Raw genomic sequence first — 20731 nt, 5'->3', positions numbered from 1 at the left:
ATAAAAAATAATAATCCTCTTGACATCTTTTATAAACACAACACATATTTGACATGACTTAAAAAGTGGTCTTATGCATACAGTTAGTGCAGTTGTTTAGAAGAAAATAAATAATGTTTAAAAAAATCTGCATTGTAACAATTACAATTTAGAACAGATAAGTGCTGTCTGAAGTTTGGTAATTTAACATAAGTCACATTTTTTTTTTAAATGGACAGTCAAGCAACAATCCCATTTTTTTTTTTAGTTTTTTTTCCACAACAGACAAAAATAAAATAAAAAAGTGGAAAATGATTGAAAATGACAAATGTTCAAAGGTAGATGGTGTACTTTTTCTTCTAAATCTATTGTTGGATTTTATCCAGGGACCAGAAAACAGAATATCTTTTTTATTTTTTTGCATTAATTGTAAAACCCCCAATGAAACAAAAGGACAATGAAAAAAAGCAAAAAAAAAAAAAAAGTATTAAAAATAGTGTCTTTCAAAAATGCAGGAATCCAATACGAGTATATTTATACTTAACAGGCAGTTCAAAGGGAAATGAATCAATCCTGGAGTGAAAGAGTGAGTAGTGGCTATTTCTCCAAAGTCTGTTTGAAAAAGATCAGTAGGATTTATCTCATTGTCCACTTTTGATACAGTTCAGCAATGGATGTTCCCGTATTGAGATCAGTTGATGCTTATTTATGAATGAAAAGTGCTTTTAAGCTGCTTTGATTTTCCACGCAGGTTTTTCATAGCTTGATTTTGTCTTACAGCAAGAAAATATTTTTTTTTTTTTTATATCTTACATTTCTCCAATGTCCTTTCCACAGAGTTAAAAAAAATAAATGATCATTTTCAAGATTCTTCGGGCAACCTTGAAAGAAACAAAAACCCAACTTTCACTTTATTAAAAAAAAAAAACTAAATTCCTCATTGCTTCTTGCTGTGAAACAATATGCGTACCATGATGGATTTTTCTGTCCTCAAAAATATTCCTGCAACTGGAGGCCAAAAGAAAATGTCTGAAAGGTGGTTGCAGATGGCAAGACATTTCCCAATAGATTTTGTCTTATCCATTCTGATATACTAAAACACTGATTCACCAATGCATAAAAAAATCTACACTCTGATTTTCTTCATCAGCTTCCCTTTTGAGAAATATATTTACCTTAAAAATGTGCATACGTTAGCAGCTATAAACATTACATGGCATATCACACAATGTTAGCTTATATGAAAACGTACAAAATGTGAATGTATTCAAAATCTATTCAGCAGTTACTATTTGTTTTTTTGTTATTTTTTTTAAAGCAAGACATAAAATCATCATGAAGTCTTGTAAGCATAACACTGTCTCAAAATGAATAAATATATAACACTTTTCTGGTAGCTTACAGCAGCAGAAAACAAGAGGCATCCTTATTTTATAGAGATTTTTTTTGTTTTGTTCGTTCGAGCATGAGTTCACCAAAAGAGCAGCTGCTTAGACTTGGATCCCTCTTACGGCTTGCTTTATGTTTTCCAAGAGTGCCTTATTTTCTGGACTTTGATAGCGGTCTTGATGTGTGTACATGTCCGTCAACGTAGTTACGTAGGCATCAAAATTTTGTTCATTGATGGGATCCTAAAAGAAAATTAACATTTTTTATGTGTTTTTCATCTAAAAAAATGATTAATGACCTATATTTTTCTTCACAAACATTTTGCTTCCACATTATATAACATTATAGAAGAAAGATTAGTGCTTTATGGTGCATTGTACAAAACATACTGTAGGTTTAACTATGGCAAAGAAGTCCATGCCAGTGCTCAGGGGCCCAGAAAGAAATAGGACCCTGAGGGGTGAAGTTATAATGGAGATCTGATTACACTATCAATATAATAATCTTGTGACTTTGAAAGGTCTGATATGCTTTGAACAGTCAAAACCTAAGCCTATAACCAGATTTCCATAAGGCAAATCTGTAACCTACGCTTCAAACATTGACAGATGCTTTTTAGGTCCATAAGTATTTGGAGTAAAGTTGTGGTGTGATACTAACTTCACCCTATGTGTGGCAATGTTGATTAATAGAGAAGTATGGCTTTTTTCCAGAATCATTCTTACCTAGCTGGATGCAGCACGCATCTGATACTGCATCTGTCCCCTCGGCGCTTCTAAGACTGAGTGATCTAACACTGCCGATCTCTCAGTTCTCAGGACTCCCTGAGCAGAGAGCTGCTGACTTTCAGTCAGCAGCTTTCTGCTGTAATCGCCCACCCCCCCCCCGTGCTAATTGGAGCGATGGGCTGTAGAGGGGGAGGGAGCGGCTGGCTCATAGTCTCAGTGGCTCTTTTAGAGGCTGAGCTGGGTGTTGTTCCAGGCATGTGGGCAGACCCCAACTTCATTGTTGTGATCTTGCCCCAGCATGGACCAGCTCTGTGACGTCAATTCAGCCCGCTGTCTGCTAAAAACGGGTCACAGGAGTGCAGAATAAACTGCACTCCTGTGATCCACAGTAGAAGTACAGCCAAACAAGCTTTGACTGTACTTCTCCTTCAAGGATCTCCAGTGTTCAGGTACATCTCTTTAAAGGGGAGCTCCAGTTTCCCCCAAAAATTAAAAGTCAGCAGCTATAGTATTTCCAGTTGCTGACATTTCATTTTTGGGGGGGAGACTGGAGCTCCTCTTTAAGCAGATGTACCTGAACACTGAAGATCCTTAACAAAATTTAATATAAGGACACTTACCTGTCCAGGGATCCATCATTGTTCACACCCGAGCTGATTCTTTATTTGGCTTCGGGCCCAGGCATCTTAAAGTAGTTCTAAAGCCTTAAGGTTTTTTTACCTTATAACATTCTATGCATTAAGGTGAAAAACCTTCTGTGATGCAGCTGCCCCCCCCCAGGCCCCCCCTTTTCCTTACCTGAGTCCATCCAGTCCAACGAAGTGCACATGCACAGCAGGCCCCGCTGCTGTCTGTCTCCTCATCTAACAAATGAATAGCAGCAGGAGCGTTTGGTTCCCGCTGCTGTCAATCAAATCCAGGGACATGGGGAGTGGGACTCGGGGGCAAGAATGCACGGGTGCCCCCAAGAAAAGCAGCTTTCCCTGGGGGCACCCAATGAAGAGGAGAAGCCTGAAGCACTGGTGGGGGACCCCAGAAATTGATTATGGCTGCTCTGTGCAAAACCATTGCACAGAGCAGGTAAATATAGACATGTTTGTTGTTTTTATAAAAAAAAAAAAAAAAACGAAGCTTTACAATCACTTTAAGTAAGGGTTTTACAAAAACAGGTGCACACAGAATCTGGTGTAACCAATCAGCTTCTAATTTCAGCTTGTTCAATAAGACTCCTTTCACACAGGCGGACCGTTCAGATCCTTCTGTCAGTTTTTTTGGCGGATCTGAACGGTCACCCCATGCGTCTCTATGGGGCATCGGATGTCAGCGGAGACATGTCCGCTGACATCCGATTCGTCAAATCTGGACGGATGGAAACCCTATTTTCCATCCGTCCAGCGGTTTGGATCGAATGGGATCGGATGACAACGTACCGACGGTCCGTTCCCATCCTATTCCCCCATAGAGATGCATGGGGATCTGACAGCTGTGTCTCCACACACAGCGCGGAGAACAGCTGTCATCCTCCTGCTCAGAAAAACGTCCCTTAGGCTTCGACAATGATATCTAAAAGCTGATTGGTTACTATGTACAGCTGCACCAGAGTCTGTGTGCACGTTTTAGTAAATCTCCCCCACTGTGATTTTTTCTTACACATGTACTCTATCTTCTGGGGAAAAAAAGAACCCATTCACTATAAGGAATAAAAATAGCAAACAGGACATATTTATTTTCTATCTTCTATGATTACTAGAGGTTGATTTACTAAAGGAATAAAGACTGTTCACTATGCAAAGTGTATTTTCACATTGTAAAAAGAAATATGACATGGGTCTTTAATGGCTTTTCCACTCTTTATTATGAATGCAATTGCAGAAAGCTAAAAGCATAAAAAAAAAACTCATCCAATGACTCTGTCTTCATTGAGTTCTTGTTTTTTGTATGACTTCTAAAGAAATTCCTGTAAACAATGCTGACCACCGTCCTTCATTTTGTTGAAACACATTTTATTAGTTTAGAGCTAACATCTGATATGGGGAAGATAAATAAGTAGCATGACGAGAGCAGCCACAATATTTCTCCACTTCCTGATGATGAACACCTTGCATGCCTTCTGCCCCCATCCCACAATGCATTACTCTAGGCCTAAGCCTAAGACCTATCAGCAGATCCAGGGTTGTAAGGGCAGAAGGAGCCAGAAAGACTAAAGTGAAAGTAAGTGATTTTCATTGATAGCTTATTTTTTTTGGTTTTCCTTGTCCTGCTGCCTATTTTACCCCATTTTCCAATCACCAACTGAAGTTGACTCTAATTAGATAGGGACATGTACATGATACATCAGGGAGAAACCACCTGTGTGCAGCTACCTCCCCTATAATTTACACAATTTATTCTAATTTATAAATTGTTGCATTAACATTTTATGGTTATGTATTAAATACTTATTACCTTTTACATGTACTCTTCAAACATTTGAAAATATTATATAATTATGGTATCTCTAACTGTATGGGATTCATATTTACATGGGTTTCGGCCAAAAATAGAATCGCTTAACTATTAGTGAAAGTGAAGTGAGTTGTTAGATTGCCATATTCACTTAAGTGAAATTGGACTTAACAATAAAATGTAAGGTCCACATACACTATATTCTCAAAAGTATTGGGACACCTGCCTTTACATGCACTTGAACTTTAATGGCATCCCAGTCTTAGTCTGTAGGATTCAATATTGAGTTGGCCCACCCTTTGCAGCTATAACAGCTTCACTTTTTCTGGGAAGGCTGTCCACAAGGTTTAGGAGTGAGTCTGTGGGAATGTTTGACCATTCTTCCAGAAGCACATTTGTGAGGTTAGGCACTGATGTTGCACAAGAAAGCCTGGCAGTCTCTACTCTAATTCATCCCAAAGGTGTTCTATCGGGTTGAGATCACCCAAAACTTGCTCATCCATGTCTTTATGGATCTTATGGACAGCCTTCCTAGAAGGTTTGAAGCTGTTATAGCTGCAAAGGGTGGGCCAACTCAGTTTTGAAGCCTACAGACTAAGACTGGGATGCCATGAAAGTTCATGTGTGTGTACAGGCAGTTTTCCCAATACTTTTGACAATATAGCGTATGTGGCTGCCCCCCCCCCCCCCATAAAACACTGCATTGCAGAAATAAAAAAAAGAAAGAAAATGCATTAGAACTGCACACCTTGCTCTTAGGCTTCAGGCTTTAGCTGTCGCTGACGTTGGTTGATCTCACAGAGGAATCTTGGAAAAGTCCAAGATCCCAACTCTTGTGACAGGACACTACTGAACCACAAAGGAGTGCATCCATTCAGAATGTGGGATCCTCAACTTTCTTTGGCTACCCCAAGAACACCCACTGTTATGACCTCGCCTAGGTGAGCTTGCTGGATTATACGCATCTCCTAATGTAATTTGAGACAACATTGTCCTAATTCTTAACTTTAAAGGATGAGTATTTTCATTGTTTTGTTTTTTGTCAATTTCAATATTTTTGGACGTACCTGTGTCACTGCCACTTAGTCTGCAAGAGTACCCTCTAGATTCCCTACCTGTAATGAGGTCTTTTGTTTAATATGGTCGCTATATAGTTACAGGTACTACACATGTGTTGTAAGCTGGCAGGCAGGTTATATAATTCATTTTATATTTTTAATTCACTTTTGGGCCTGCCAGAAGCATGAGAGTAAGGGAAATATTTCTTATGATTTAATTATGATTTACTCTCAAAGTGTTTTCAAATTTCTGTAGTGCAGTGTTCTGAAAACAGAGGGCTGGGGCAGCCACAATAGAGTTTTTACATTTTAGTTCAAGTCTCCTTTCCTGCCAAATAAAATAATATAAAAATAATTTTTCAATGTGTGCTAGACAACCTCTACTTGCTGCAGCCTGGTGCCCCAAACATTGCTGCTGTCCAAAAATAGGCAGCAAACAACAAATCAAAACCATTATGGTCAGATTTCAGTCTGCTAGTAACTTTTTCTTCTCCCCATTTGGCAGAGCTCGATCCTGGCCATTGACTATTTTGGCACAGAGCAGTTCAATATGGGAGTACAAGAAGAGTGTCACATGTTCCCCTACCACCAGACAAGGGGTAGTACCATAAAAGGAAGACTCTGGTAGGTAGCCTGCATTGCAGGATGTTATTATAATTATTTTTATTTCTTTTTTTTACCCGACAAGTTTGCTTTCACGATTTCAAGTGCTACTGTTAGAAAATAACAGGAGAAAGGAATAAGATTAAATTGTAAACTTGCTTAATTTTCCAAGGTATACTAAATAATCTCCAGTGTGGTAAAACTCACCTATAATAACTTCACACCCTACCATCCTGAGTCCTGACTACTTTGCTTCTTGAATTTCTAACGTTTACACAGGTACATAAATACATACCTGTTCTATGGAAACTGGTGCTCCATGCCTCCTCCAATGCCAATATTAGTACACTGCAGTTTCATAGATTTGGTTGGTGTATGATGCACTTCATCAATCCCATGCATCCTGCCCAACTGGACACGTTACTTCATCAGACTCCAGTTAATAGGCATATACAATAAAATAATATCTTTGTTTGATTTCTATTTAAATAATTTACAAGTTGTTCTCTAAGTTGCCGTATCTAAACTAGCATCCACCAACCATTTCAAAAACGTATCTACTTGTCACATTACTATTTGCTGTACTTTCTCTTGACTGATATTTCTCGTATTCTTTTCAGTATGTTCATCTTTATTCTTCTTTTTGCTAACTCTCTAATAGCTGACTGATGTGGAAATTCAAATTCAAATGCCCTAGTGCTCCAAAACTCTCATCCCTATTCCTACATATTTCCCCACTTTGCGTAACTTTATCAAGGATTGAACCTTAGTGCTTGTGCTACATGTGACAGATGTTGTAGAGTGCCTTCAGGCCACTGGTCATGTGATTTTCGATAAATGCGAAGTATTCAATTCAAACTATTCAATTCAACCTGTACTGATTGCCTGAGAATCTCAAGCTGAGATTTGCTGTTTGAGAATTGACAGTACTACTATCATAAAAAAATGTCATTCTAATAACTATGTAGTTAATAAATGTAATAATTCCATTCATTATACTTTTTTTATATTAAATTCCATTATTTAGGTTTTTCTTAAAAATATAATTACTGTATGTGCTGACCAAGCTGTCTAATAAAAGTGACCTGGACTGGCACAAATCATATTTACAAGGGTACTTGCATAGGTAACATTTAATTCACTCAGTTTTAGCATTCTTTTTAAATAATAATTTGAAAAAATTGACTGCAACTGTTTTAACACTCGTGGAAGTTTTTGATTGGTCCCAAACCCTGTCACTGTCACGTATTCTGGAAAGCTTGGCCTCCATATAAATGAGAAAATATCTTCTACAATAAGGAAAATAAGACAGTATATGCACATTTTAGTAGACCGAGACAGGATTAAAACTGTCAATTGGGAGATTCTTCTCATTTTCTGTGAGGTCACTTGAACAGAAAGTAAGGGGAAACGCCGTTGGGGATGGAGTGAAAGAAAAACGTTCTCAGAAAAGGATAGTTGGAGTTGGCCTTTAATCTGTAAGTTAGCACAATGAACATAACATTTATTTATTCACTAAGTTCATTTGAGAATCATTAAGAATGCTGAGTGCTGAGTGTCATTGTATTCCAGTACAAGCCAACCTAAGTCTTCTGACGTGATTTAGAGAGAATTTATTTCATCTCTCAGAAGGTTTTTACGACATAGCACATTTTAACAATGCCATTTCTAATATTCTGCTCATGGTTGTCTTAATACCTTTAGCATGTAAACTGGGCTGAAATTGCAAACTACTATGTCATCCATATGGCAATGCAAAGGATTTCACTATTTTATGATTTGCATGAGCTTGAGGAGAGTTCTTGATGTCAGAATGTGCTATTTATATGACCTGAATTATATAACTCAGATTTCCCTCACTTATTTTTGAAAATGGAAGAGAAGACAAATATCCATATGGGATACCTTGTATCCTTATTCAAAAGAACAAAAGGTGAGATTTGAATGTAACTTCTTTATCCAGGTTTTATATAGGACTTGTGTCAATCTGTCACAAGATATGTCTAATTCTGTTTCTAACTGTCTGTGGTTCAGACTATCACAGTTAGACAGGTTGATTTATTAAATTTAAGATTACACTTGGGTTGGGGGTTTGGGGGGGTGCAAAAAAACAGGAGGTTGAGCCATTTTGCTCCTGCCTCCCAACTGCCCTCCCTAAATTGCAAAGGCAGCTGCATTGGGGTATACACATCCTTGCTGTTGTGTTAGGTGGGGCAATACTGTAGCCTCCCTAGGAATGCTCATTCCTCCATATTGACATATACAAAAAAGGGTGTTTTTGTATATTTATTTATTTATTTTAGTAATGGACAATAAAATGTATCGTTTGTACCATAAATGTTTGAATATATGTGAAATGGAGTTTTAGTTGTTTTGTAGTTTGAGAGACAGGGCATTTATGCATCTTGGCAGTTTGTGAGTTTTGTTTATTTGCCCAAGCAGATTTTGTATGGGGGCAGTATCTAAACCATTTGTAGTTGTAGGCTGTGTTTTACATATACAAGAGGAAAGCTTTAAAACTAAAATGTCAGAAATTATACTTTTCCATTTCATTGCTGTATTTTTTATTATTATATCACACTTCTTACATTCACAAAAGTAATATACAATATTTTACAGACAGACTGAGATGATGAGGTGACTCTGCTCTCAAGAGCTTACAATCTGAATAAGACATTGAACATGAAATGCATGTTTTTGAGAAATCAAAACATCCATACACTTCCAGATCCTAAGTGCCAGTGAGGAGTAAATAAGGGTTTATGTGAAGGGAAGGTGAACCAGGCAGTTTCACTCTAACAGCTCTAAGGGTTGGATGAATCTCTGAAGAAAGGAGACATGATGGATCGATTGACAAGTACAGCAACAATGATGTATGCGGCAAACAAACGTGATCATGGATTCCAAAGAAGAGGTTCGGCCCTAGAGAAATCCTGAAGATGTGCATGGGATGAGCTAATGAGGAGAGAGAAGAGTAGCAGACCATAGATATAGTTCAAGGGGAGTATCGGAAGGGACACTACATATAAAATACAAGTGAGTTTGCATAAGTTATAATGGTATTCCTGAAAAATGTTACATGTGAATGTTTCAACAGATTATCAGAAACTGATATACATATTCTTCAGCGTATGCTTTGAATTTCAAGAGCTTAAACCAAACTTTTTATGTCCACCCCTTTTATTTTACTCACCTGTCCATGTTGCAGTCAAACTAGCAGCACTTTCTATACATGGCACATGCACCACTAGCTCTATACAGGTCTGCTCAAGGAAACCTATACAGGCGGCCCCCCGGGTTACAAACAAGATAGGGTCTGTAGGTTTGTTCTTAAGTTGAATTTGTTTGTAAGTCCAAACAGGTACATTTTTTAAGTGTAGCCCCAACCAAAAGAATAATTTTTTAGTCTTTTGGATAGCATAGGGAAGGGTTAACACCCCTGTACCAGTTGTTTTGCTGTCTGTACTCCTGTTCAGAGGATTTCCCCTCACTTTCTGTCCCTATGACAACTGGATTTTGAAAATTGTGGGTTGTTGTGGAAACAAGGATTGGTGATAAGGCTTCAGTGGAGACACCTTTTTTCCATGAGAACTCTTACGGGAGTGAATTTCCCATCCTAGGGGTAGATTTCAACTCACTTCCAGTTGTCTCCCTCCATTTGTAAGTAGGAGTCGTTTGTAAGTAGGATTTTTGTAACCCAGGGACTGCCTGTAGTAAAGAAATGAGGATGCTGCCATTGCCTACCACTCCTTTTGAATGTACCAGTATCCTGAGCATCATACTGATCCAACAGTTTTGGTACTTAGTATATCCAGTTATAAATGTTCAGTGTTTTATTGTGCTGAAACCAGAGGCATTTAAGCAACTAACATATTCAGAAGGCCAGCATTGGCAGCTTCCGTATTTCTCTCACTTTCACTTTCCTTTAAGTAATCAACATTTTACTCTAGAAGGTGAAATCAGGAACAGCCAAAGAGGAGAAATACTAAGAAGCGTTTATGGTGGCACCTCCAGTGGATGTCGTCTACACAGCCCTTAACTTGTTGTTGACTGTTAGCTAGCACAGTGATGTTTGTTTTTTTCCAGATATACCTTGTAAGCAATAATGTGGACAAATTATATAATAACCCCCCCCCCCATCTGATTACTATTAGATTCAGTTAGCATAGTTAGTTTTGGTTGGGATTATATACGTTTGTTAAAGAGTCAGACCACAAAGTAAAACATCAGTTTTTGGGACATGTTGGAGAATTACGCTTTTACGAGATATTGGACTCCTGTAAAGATGCTGCTCAATGGAATTGAAATGCTTGACTTTTACGCATGTTTGTGAGTAGCTGATTTTTACTCATTTATTATTAATAAAACTCGCTGAGGATAATGCGCTAGGCTGGTGCGCCCTTTTCTTTGTTTTGTATTTACAGTGGAGAATTATATCACCTGACTATATTATATGGTGGATATCTGTGCTTCAGTTTTTACACTGCTGTGGCCATTGAGAGGGGAGTCTTATGTAGTTGTAGGCATTTTTTATATTTATATATTAAGGAGAATGTACAATGAGGTACTGGACCCAACACTCATAGGTGAATCAGGAAATATGGCAGCCTATTCAGAGTTTCAAAACCATACAATCAATCAGGGGCAAACCCACCAAGCAGCAAATTCAATATAAGTTTTGGGTGGACTTATCCTTCATAGAAAACCTGACCTAGAACAATCCTGCAGTTGGTGTAGTCCAAATTCCTGTCCTAAATGCTTCTTTCAGGTCAATGACTAATTAAGCAATAAAGTCATCATACAGATGACGGTCCTAAAGCTTCCACAATTTAAAAATAAAATGACAATGGAAACTCCAACATTTCTAACCTTAGAGGTTCACTTTAAAAGCAGACATGAATAACGTGTAATTCTAGCCTGCTGTAAGAGAGATATTTTGTTTCCCAGGACATTTCAACTTGATCCGTATTACTGCAGAATTCACAGACTGGTGTACTAAAGGCTCATATGAACTTTCCATGCGATTGTTAGCATATTAGTAAGGTCTGTGCTTCTTTGAGGGCACAGTATCCAAAAGAAAATGAAGTGGTAGTCAACTGACAAACTACTGACCCTCTAACACAAAACCTGAATAGAGTCTAAGGTTACCTCTTGGGTACAGGTCCATAATGGGTCTACAAAACCCCCCTTTTCCAGTGCTGTGTCATAGAATCTCGCTACCATCACCATGACACATTAAAACCTTAAAAAGATTCAACTTCTCATAATAACTATCAGACATTTGCACATTTCTTTTTGCCAAAACACTGCTTTCAAAGTTCTTTTGACAAAATACACTGATCCTATAATTTTAGAGTTTAAGCAGCACATGCTTGGTTGTGTGATTGCTGCATAGATTGGTAAAGACAGTCATCAATCAGCTACAGCTTCACCCTCCTTCACCACCACAACTGTCCATTGAGTCATAGCTGATAATATATAGTTCTGCTGTGAGGGTCCTTTACATACCATGAGCTATCACAAACAGAATAATTGTAAAATAGCATTATTTGCTTCTTTCATTTATGTCACATGAGCTGTTTAGACAAATGTCTCAAGGCAATCATAATGCTGAGTAAATAAAAATCTAGAGGGGTCTCTGGAATGTTAAGAACATTCCAGAGGAGAATATTACTAATGTAAGTAAAAACATATTTGATAAGTCACTTACCATATGGGGCAGCTGGATGTTAGCTAGACTATGAATAAGAGACTGACTAAGATTGGCCAATTCATGAAGAAGAGACTCATTTTGCTGCTCAATGACTTTATTCTCTTCTTCTATTGTCTTCAGGTTACTCTCCATTGTTGTAATCTAAAAAGCACAGCCAGGCAAAAAACACAACAGAGACCAGTACAAACCATTAGCATCAGGTGTAACTTTACCAACAAAGCAATTAGTGTGAAGTCTACCTAATGGAGTTCATTCTATGCTTAGAAAAAAAAATGTGTGATTGCTCAATCTTACTATCTACATGATCACTATTAAATATTTAGATACAATCGTGTGAAGGATTTTTTAAAACCCAATTCTTTCTATCCATATCTATATTGACATTCTTCACCCGACTTCATTTTGTGTTTTAAAAAGTACATAGCTAGTTCATGGTGTTTCCTTTTTACCTTCTTATATTTTATATTATAAAAATATTAAACGTACTGGCTTCAACGTCCAGGATGACTAAAATATATTGCAAAAGCATGCTTGGGGTTCATTCACAGACAGCCTGACTCACTTATTATTAGAAATGTTGGAGCAAAGAAAATGGAGGCATTGTTCACAGCAGCCTATCAAATTGCACCTGTCATTTTTCTAGTTTCAGGTTCTTTTTTCCCCTTTCTGCTAGTCATAAAGCTGAGCTCTGTAAGATTATATGTTCTGGCAAATCTCACACTTACATTTTAAAAATGCAAACTTTTTTTAACAGTTTTTTTTTTTCCAAGCACAATAAAAATAACTTGTATTAGATTTTTTTCTGAGAAGTTTGACTTAGGCTGTCTATACAAGTACAAATTAAATTAGGTCTAAATGAACAAGAAAATACTTTTTACCAAAACATTTGTTTATTTTATGTGAGTGCCATGTGTCTTTATATCTGTATTAGCCTCCTGTTAGGTGTCCTAGCACGTTGAGACATTTAAGAGACCTATGGTCCCCTTTTTCCTTCGTTACTAATGTATATTTATATCAACTTTACTCTATCGTACTTATGCTTTAAAGTAGAAATCTAGACCTATGGTCCCCTTTTTCCTTCGTTACTAATGTATATTTATATCAACTTTACTCTATCGTACTTATGCTTTAAAGTAGAACTCTAGACCTATGGTCCCCTTTTTCCTTCGTTACTAATGTATATTTATATCAACTTTACTCTATCGTACTTATGCTTTAAAGTAGAACTCTAGGCAAACCTTTTTTTTTTTTCATTTTAGATAGAGCAAGGAGTTATAAGCACTGTAATGTTTATTTTTACTACTGTGTCCTATTGTGGAGATTTCTCTTCACTTCCTGTCCCATAGTCAAACAGGAAGTGATAGGAAATCCCTGGAAATTAAGGGAATTTCTTGGGGACCCTCAGGTCACCAGAACTTGTGTTCCCATTGGAAGATTTCCCAAAATTTGGGATTTTATTTTACTTTAATTTTAATGATAATGGTACAAATAGAAAGGGCGAATCTCCTTAACGGAGGCACAGACAACAATAAAAACTGACAGATGTTCTAATCCTTCTCCCCACTATCAAAAACTAAAATAATGTTTAGCCTTTAGCTATCAGTTGGTGTAGTAGGCTGAAGAGGCAGCCATGTCTATGGGTGAAGCAGGAGTCATGTGATTTTTTAACACAAATAGCTAATCAAGCTTAATATCGCTTAGAGTACAAAAATGTCTGCCTTCACTATTAAAAGGCTCCTGGAAAATCTTTCATCTTTCTGAGTCTGGATGTTGTATACTGTATCTTCATGTTGTCAGATTGTTGTAATATAGATTTTATCTAAGCTAGGTAGGCTGTTGCAATTTTATCTACTGAGTTTAGTTATAAAAGTGCCCCAAATGTGTGCACATATATGATACCTATTTAGTAAAATTATGCAAAGAACAGCCAAACAGAGCTGTTTATTATTATAAGATTAGTGATTGATGAGTTCTTATTGACTGATAAAAGGCACTGCTCTATGCATATTGCTTTCTGCCTAATTCATTAATTAAGCCCAATGATATTAGGTATATGGATTTTTAACAAATTTGTCCATACATGCAATTGGACAAACCTGTCAAACTGAGGTGTACAGAGCAAAACATCTGAGTGTTAGTATAATAGTGGATGTGGACGTATAGAAACTCCCCACATACTGTATATGTGATCAGTTATGTGTCTATTATCTCCTAAACACTAGTTCTAAACACACAAAAGGGTTGATTTACTAAAGGAATAAAGCATATTCACTTTATTTCACTTTGCAAAGTGAATTTTCATTATCTTAGTATTAGACGTCAAACAAAGTGAAAATTCACTTTGCAAAAAAATACCCAATTGTGCAAGAAATTTAAAATAAATAACAATAATAATAAATATATAGTAATAATTGCTTGCACAATTTCATGACTTAAGTCTGCACAACTGTATCTTAAATAAAGAGCTAAATACATTTTCTTTTTGCAATACATAGAAATGACACTCCTTTAGTAATTCAAGATAAATGATTATCAGAAACTTCCCAATAGTCACCACCTTCTTTTTATTATATTGATGCTTTGGTATATTTCAAGAAAGATAGCTGTATATATTATATTGTTGTACACCTCAGTCAAAAAATACTGCGCTGTGATTATTAACCACTGACTGTAGTGCCCTTCCTTCTTCTTTTATCTACTCTAAAAACTGATAAAACCTAAAATCTACTCTGCAAAGTGATATTTCAGAGCTCTGTTTGTAATGTAGGCTGTGTTCTGCTAATAGATAAAAAAAATAAAATTCTACTTATGGACAACTTTTATTCTTCAAAGGCTGAATTTCGTGTAAGTTACATGGAAAAACCACAAAACCTCCCCTCCCGTGTAACTTACATGAAATTGGTATTCATCAACACAGGGATCTTGGCAAGCAACAGGACGCTCGTCCAGTACCTAGTGGGAGGGAGCAAAAGCTGAAAAGGGGGCAGAGAATGAAGCAAAAGAGGTGGAACTGTATGTGAACGTCCAATAGGGATCAATCTTGGAAACCAAATATAAATGTTTATGTATATGTTAGACTAGCCATCAGACTAGGCTAACAGATCCTCTAAGCGATAAAACCCAGCTTTTTTTAGGTAAGGGTAATGTAATGCTTGAGAGAGATTTTTTTTTTTTCTCTAATTCATCATTAATGTGTGCAGTTAAGTTCCACCTCTTTATATGATTAAATCATAATCACTAAATTTTATTACACAAGCAAAACTGTCATTCTACATTTATCGTCAAAAATCCAAAGTCTATAGACAATATTATTATTATTATTTTTATTTAACTGAACTCTGTTTTTTCTTGTGCCAAATTGCAGTTGTTGTGAGTTCAAATTAAATAACTTTATTTGTTAATCAGTGCCACACACTTGAATGCAACACTTAACATTAAGAAGGTTCTCATCCTCACCCTTACCCTCCATGTAATTTTATTTTTCCCCCAATCTGTCTTTGTCTACCTTTGATGTTTCGGTTGATGAATACCATGCAGCCAGCATGAACATGTGGCCACAGAAAACGGTATTTACAAAAGTACAGATGCACTCACGTATATGTCACATAGAGATGTAATCCGGACATTTCATGCACATGCACGTCACAAAGAAACAGTGCAGGCTTTAAGAAAGAAAAATGTTAAATGACAAATGAAAATCGAGTTTTAGCATCACAATGTTTAAATGGCGTATGCTATTGTGCTGATCACCTGGCCTACCCATGTTACGTTAACCACAAGTGAACTTCGACCCTTGGCAGCAAAGGTGAACTTCACTTCAAGAGAATGAACTTTGCATGCATGAAGTATGGGTGAGTATGAGAATAAAAGCTTTACTGTCTTTTTTTAGTCTTTTTTTTTTTTTTTTAAGATTAATAAGTTAGTGGCATCTCATATAGGAAATTCATACATAGCAGAGCTGTATGCTTTCTTGGCAGTGCTAGTTGTAGTAATATTATATTTAAAATTAGCTAAATAAGACATTTTCAATACTGTTTATAGAAAACTGTTACCTGAGTTCTCAGCTTAATCATATCAGATTCCATTTGGGAGTTGGATTCATTTAGTTCTTTTATTTCTTCATCCAATTGTTTGATCTCTTCGTCATTTTCTATACCTGGAGGATAGTAAAAGAAAAGAGTTTAATAGACTTATTACATTTTTCCCTATTGCTTTAACTATGAAAATTACTTTTAGGATTGGATAAAAGATGTTAGCATTTATAGAGAAAGAAGGTCTAAACAAAACAATTTCTGCAGTATTTAATAGCAGATTTGTTAACCTCTCTATAGATAGCCAAACAACAATTTTGCGTTACTTATTTAATCTGGGAAGGCTAAAATCAAATTTGCTGCTTTTTCAAAAAAAAATAAAAGACTACTGTATACAAATGCTGGCCAATTATTTAACCTTTGAATTTTATTTTTTGTTAACTTGAAAGCAAAAACAACTAAAAAAAAAATCATCTTTTTGTGATTTAATGTACCTGGCTGAAACAAGTTTTGATGAACCATTGCATGAAATCTGATGTCAAAGTTAATAAGGTGTAATCCAGTCACAACCTTTTTTTTCTCAAGATTTGGACAGAGGGAAGAAAGGTTATAACCCCTGTCGGACGTTAACTGCTATCTGTGTTTCTGTTAGAGAGATCCCCCCCTCACTTCTTTCTACAATAACAATAGAAGTGAAGGAAAATCAATAACAGGGACACATACAGCATATAGTAAACATGATGTAAAGCTACTCATTTTTAGGTCATTACAGGGGACAAGAGGAAAGGAGAAGAGATTTAACCTTCACAGAATAAAAGGCGGAGCTGTAAAAATTTGGAATGGAATGCTTCCTCAAGAACTAGTTCTGGCCAGCTCAGTAGATTGTTTTAAGAAAGAGCTGGGTGTATGACTAAATTCACAAAAGATATCCGATTGCCTCATGGGGGATCAGAAAGGACCCCCCCCCCCACTGGAGCAATTTGGATTATGATTCTTCTTTATCATGAGGTCTTCTGCCTTCCTCTGTGGGTATATGATTGTGCTTAAAGAGGTTTTCTATTTGTGTGTAATTGTGTGTGTGTTTATTTTTTTATTGCGTTGAACTAGAGGGATTAGTGTCTTTTTTCAACTTGACTAAATATGTAACTATGTAAGTATCTTTTTCAGACGAAAAATATTTTGATTTGAAAAGAAAATTAAAAAAAGTAAAAACGCATTCACTGTATTAAAACATCAGACTAGAAAAAGCTTGTGCATTGAAAAAAAACCCCAAAACAAATTCTCCTGTGTACGTCATAACCCACACTGCCCAGAAAAATAAACATTTATTACATTGGAGAATACATTGATTGTGAGACACTAGCTTTATTACAATATCTTAACAATAGACAATACCATTGGTTGCTCTCTGCTTTATAGTCATCATTTCTTCCCCTGATAATCTGGCCTTCTTCATTGCTGATGTGGCTCTTGGACATCCCGATAAACTAAAATAAAATTTACAAGACCTTAATGTTTTGCTTAACATTTTCGTTAAAAATATTTAATCATTTTAGATGTATTTTACATTTTGTAACTAAATATAATTTCTGTGTTTAATTACTAACATATAGTTGATCCTTACATTTTTTTGGTAGATTTAAGCATTTGAAGGATTAATGACTGAATGTAGAGGACTGGCTGAGGAGGTGGATGAGAAGATCCTGCATGCACCCTTCATCCCATTTGGAGACATCACAGACATACAGATCCCTCTGGACTATGAGAAAGATTTGTGGTACTACCAGTGAACCAATACTTGATCCCTGCAAGTAGGAGCATACCACCATCCCCTTTACCTATCCTATAAATTCAGAGGAGGAGAGGAGAAAGGATTGGAGCCCTTAATAGATCTAAAAGGCACATTACCTGAGGCATGGAGGTGAGCATTTAGCACACCTAGAGGTGTAGAGGTGGAAGAAAAGTTATCTTTAATACACAGAAGAGGAAGATTTACTTTTTTATTGTTTGGGACACTTGAGCACTTTATGATGCACATTGGCATCTAATCACATTTGATATATATTGAGAAATCTAGTTTAAAGAAGTCATTAATTTGCACAGAGCACTTGACTTTGGCACGTGATTATCACCTTTATAGAGTTTTATTTATATACAGAATCACCATAAGCACGTTTTGTTATTTGATATGCATTTATTTATAATCTAAGAAAATACTGTATATGGTTTTTACGATACAGATTTATATATGATTATATACACTTACCAATACTAGCACTTTATTTTGTCATCATATGATTTATCTTACGATATTTAATTAACACATTAGTAATCAGTGGAACTATTTATCAATTTATTTATTATTTTTTACTGAGCCACTTTATACTATACATCACCCTTGAAGCGCGGTACTCCCCCCCCCCTTTTTAAAATAAAATTTACAAGACCTTAATGTTTTGCTTAACATTTTCGTTAAAAATATTTAATCATTTTAGATGTATTTTACATTTTGTAACTAAATATAATTTCTGTGTTTAATTACTAACATATAGTTGATCCTTACATTTTTTGGTAGATTTAAGCATTTGAAGGATTAAATTAGATTGTAGGTAAAAACTATTTATCTTGGATAAGGAAACATATGAAATAAGTCTGTAAGGTTTTTTTTTTTTTTTCATATACAAATTCAATAAGTTATATTTGGTTCCATCATAAAAAAACACATTTTTAACCACTTAAGCCCTGGAGGATTTGACTGCTCAAAGACCAGGGCCTATTTTGCGATTCGGCACTGCATGACTTTAACGGACAATTGCGCGGTCGTGCAACGTTGCACTCAAATGAAATTGACGTCCTTTTTTCCCCACAAACAGGGCTTTCTTTTGGTGGTATTTGATCACCTGTGCAATTTTTTATTTTTGCGCTATAAACAAAAAAAGCATCAATTTTAAAAAAATAACAATATTTTTCAAATTTTTTTTAATGAAATTCCCCAAGAAAATGTAAAAATATTAACATTTTAGGCCAATTTGTTTTCTGCTACATATTTTTGGATTGGTTTTCGCAAAAGTTATTGCATTTACTAACTAAGGGAAAGATTTATGTCATTTTTATTGTTTTTTTTAACAAGTAATGCCAGCGATCTGCGATTTTTTTTGCGGGACTGCGACATTGCGGCGGACAGAACGGACCCCTTACTAACATTTTTGTCACTTTTGGGGGTACCAGTGACATTACTACAGTAATCAGTGCTATACATATGCACTGTTACTGTAAAAATGACACTGGCAGGGAAGGGGGTTAACTTTATTAGTGATCAAGAGGTTAAGTGTGTCCATAGGGGCGTGATTCCAACTGTCAAGGGGCATGGCTTTTGATGTAACTACAGAGACATACAATCCTACATAGCAGGATTGTACAGTCTCTGCAGTTACACCAGGGAGAATGACAGGTGGCTTTGTTTACAATAGCCGCCTGCCTTTCTCCTTCTCCAGCGGGAGTTTGCGAGTGGCCGGCGGACATCGGAGCCGCCGGTCACACACGCTGGGATGGCCATGAACGAGCTCGCCCCCTACAGGCTCCTGGGAGAGCGACGTACCCCAGGAGGGGTAGACTGCCGCAGTAAATATACTGTGGGCGGTCGGCAAGCGGTTAATGCTGATTATATTTGGTGGCTGATATTGAGGACTGGAAAGATCAGTACCCTTGTAGGGAACCAAACTGAATAAATACAGAATTTTTGACATTTATATCTAGCAATAGAAATCTAGCATCTAAAACTTCTTATAGATCCTCCTTTTTAGCAAAAGCATAGATGTGATTTTAAGAGCGCTCAATAATGTCTGAGCATTTTCTCAATAACAAATATGATGTCAACACATGAGGCTGGTGTACTCTACAGCTGGCTTCTGTGAAACAAGCAACTTACCTCCGATGTGTAAGAAAACTCCCACTTATGTGTCCGGAACCATCACATCCTGGAGTGGGACAGGACATTCCTTCAGTTTTTCCAGATTTCCATGAGAACTGTGAGCCATTCAAGTAGCCATCTTTCTGCCTCTTGGCCGCCAGTGGACATCCAGATGCACTGCGATGTGATGCATACTTCCCCGTCACATGACCTTGCCCATCACAGCCAGGGACTGGGCATCTAGTGATCACAAATAGATAAATTCATTTTCTAATTTTCTTTTATTGACATATACTTTTTCATACTTTTGGTGCACACTCCAAGTTAGTTTGGAAAGGCTTTCAATTAGATATAAGCAACTTGGAGTAACACTACAATCCCCAGCATTCTCTGGCTAATTGTAATAAACCTCCACAACAGCTGTAGCTATCTTTGGGTGTTGGTGATTTTCCATTTGAAGCTCGGTTCACACTGCCGTGACTTGGGATCTGACTCGTGAGAACCCAAGTCGCATGACATGTGCAATCCTATGTCACTCAATGAGAGCTGTCCTAATAAGCACTACTGAAGTCGTTCCAACTTTAGAAGAGGTTCCTGTACTACTTCAAGGCGAATTCTATCAGACTTGTGCCTCAAAGTAGTACTTAAGTTGCCAGGAAGTCTCCTGGCAAAGTCTCACTGTAAGTCACACCACTTTCAGGTAACAGTAGTGGGAATCGAGCCTTAAGGGAATGTGTTTAAATGTTTACATTTCTATACATTCTTTAAAAAATCTCAACATTTTTTTACTTTAAATTTTTATTGATTCACTTTGACAAATAACCTTTTATACAGAGTGCTTTCCATATGCTTGGTTGTAGAGCAAATTAGGCTAT

General features: G+C 36.6%; 1 protein-coding gene across 1 annotated transcript in view; it reads right to left on the bottom strand.

Moving 5' to 3' along the window:
- Positions 1-899: 899 nt before the first annotated feature.
- The window catches only part of MYT1L (myelin transcription factor 1 like), a 451852-nt gene continuing 432020 nt past the window's right edge, over positions 900-20731 (bottom strand). The window contains exons 17-22 of the mRNA XM_082250801.1: positions 19875-20096; positions 17342-17433; positions 15968-16071; positions 14808-14867; positions 11913-12056; positions 900-1610 (exon numbers count right to left, since the gene is read on the bottom strand). Coding sequence (XP_082106927.1) covers positions 1470-1610; positions 11913-12056; positions 14808-14867; positions 15968-16071; positions 17342-17433; positions 19875-20096 — 763 coding nt within the window. The 3' untranslated portion in view covers positions 900-1469. The remainder of the gene's footprint in view (positions 1611-11912; positions 12057-14807; positions 14868-15967; positions 16072-17341; positions 17434-19874; positions 20097-20731) is intronic.

The sequence above is a fragment of the Pelophylax lessonae genome (assembly GCF_965119305.1).
Source record: "Pelophylax lessonae genome assembly, chromosome: 3".
Lineage (NCBI taxonomy): Eukaryota > Metazoa > Chordata > Amphibia > Anura > Ranidae > Pelophylax > Pelophylax lessonae.
Note: the sequence above shows the minus strand (reverse complement) of the source record. Positions and strands in the feature narration are given on the sequence as shown.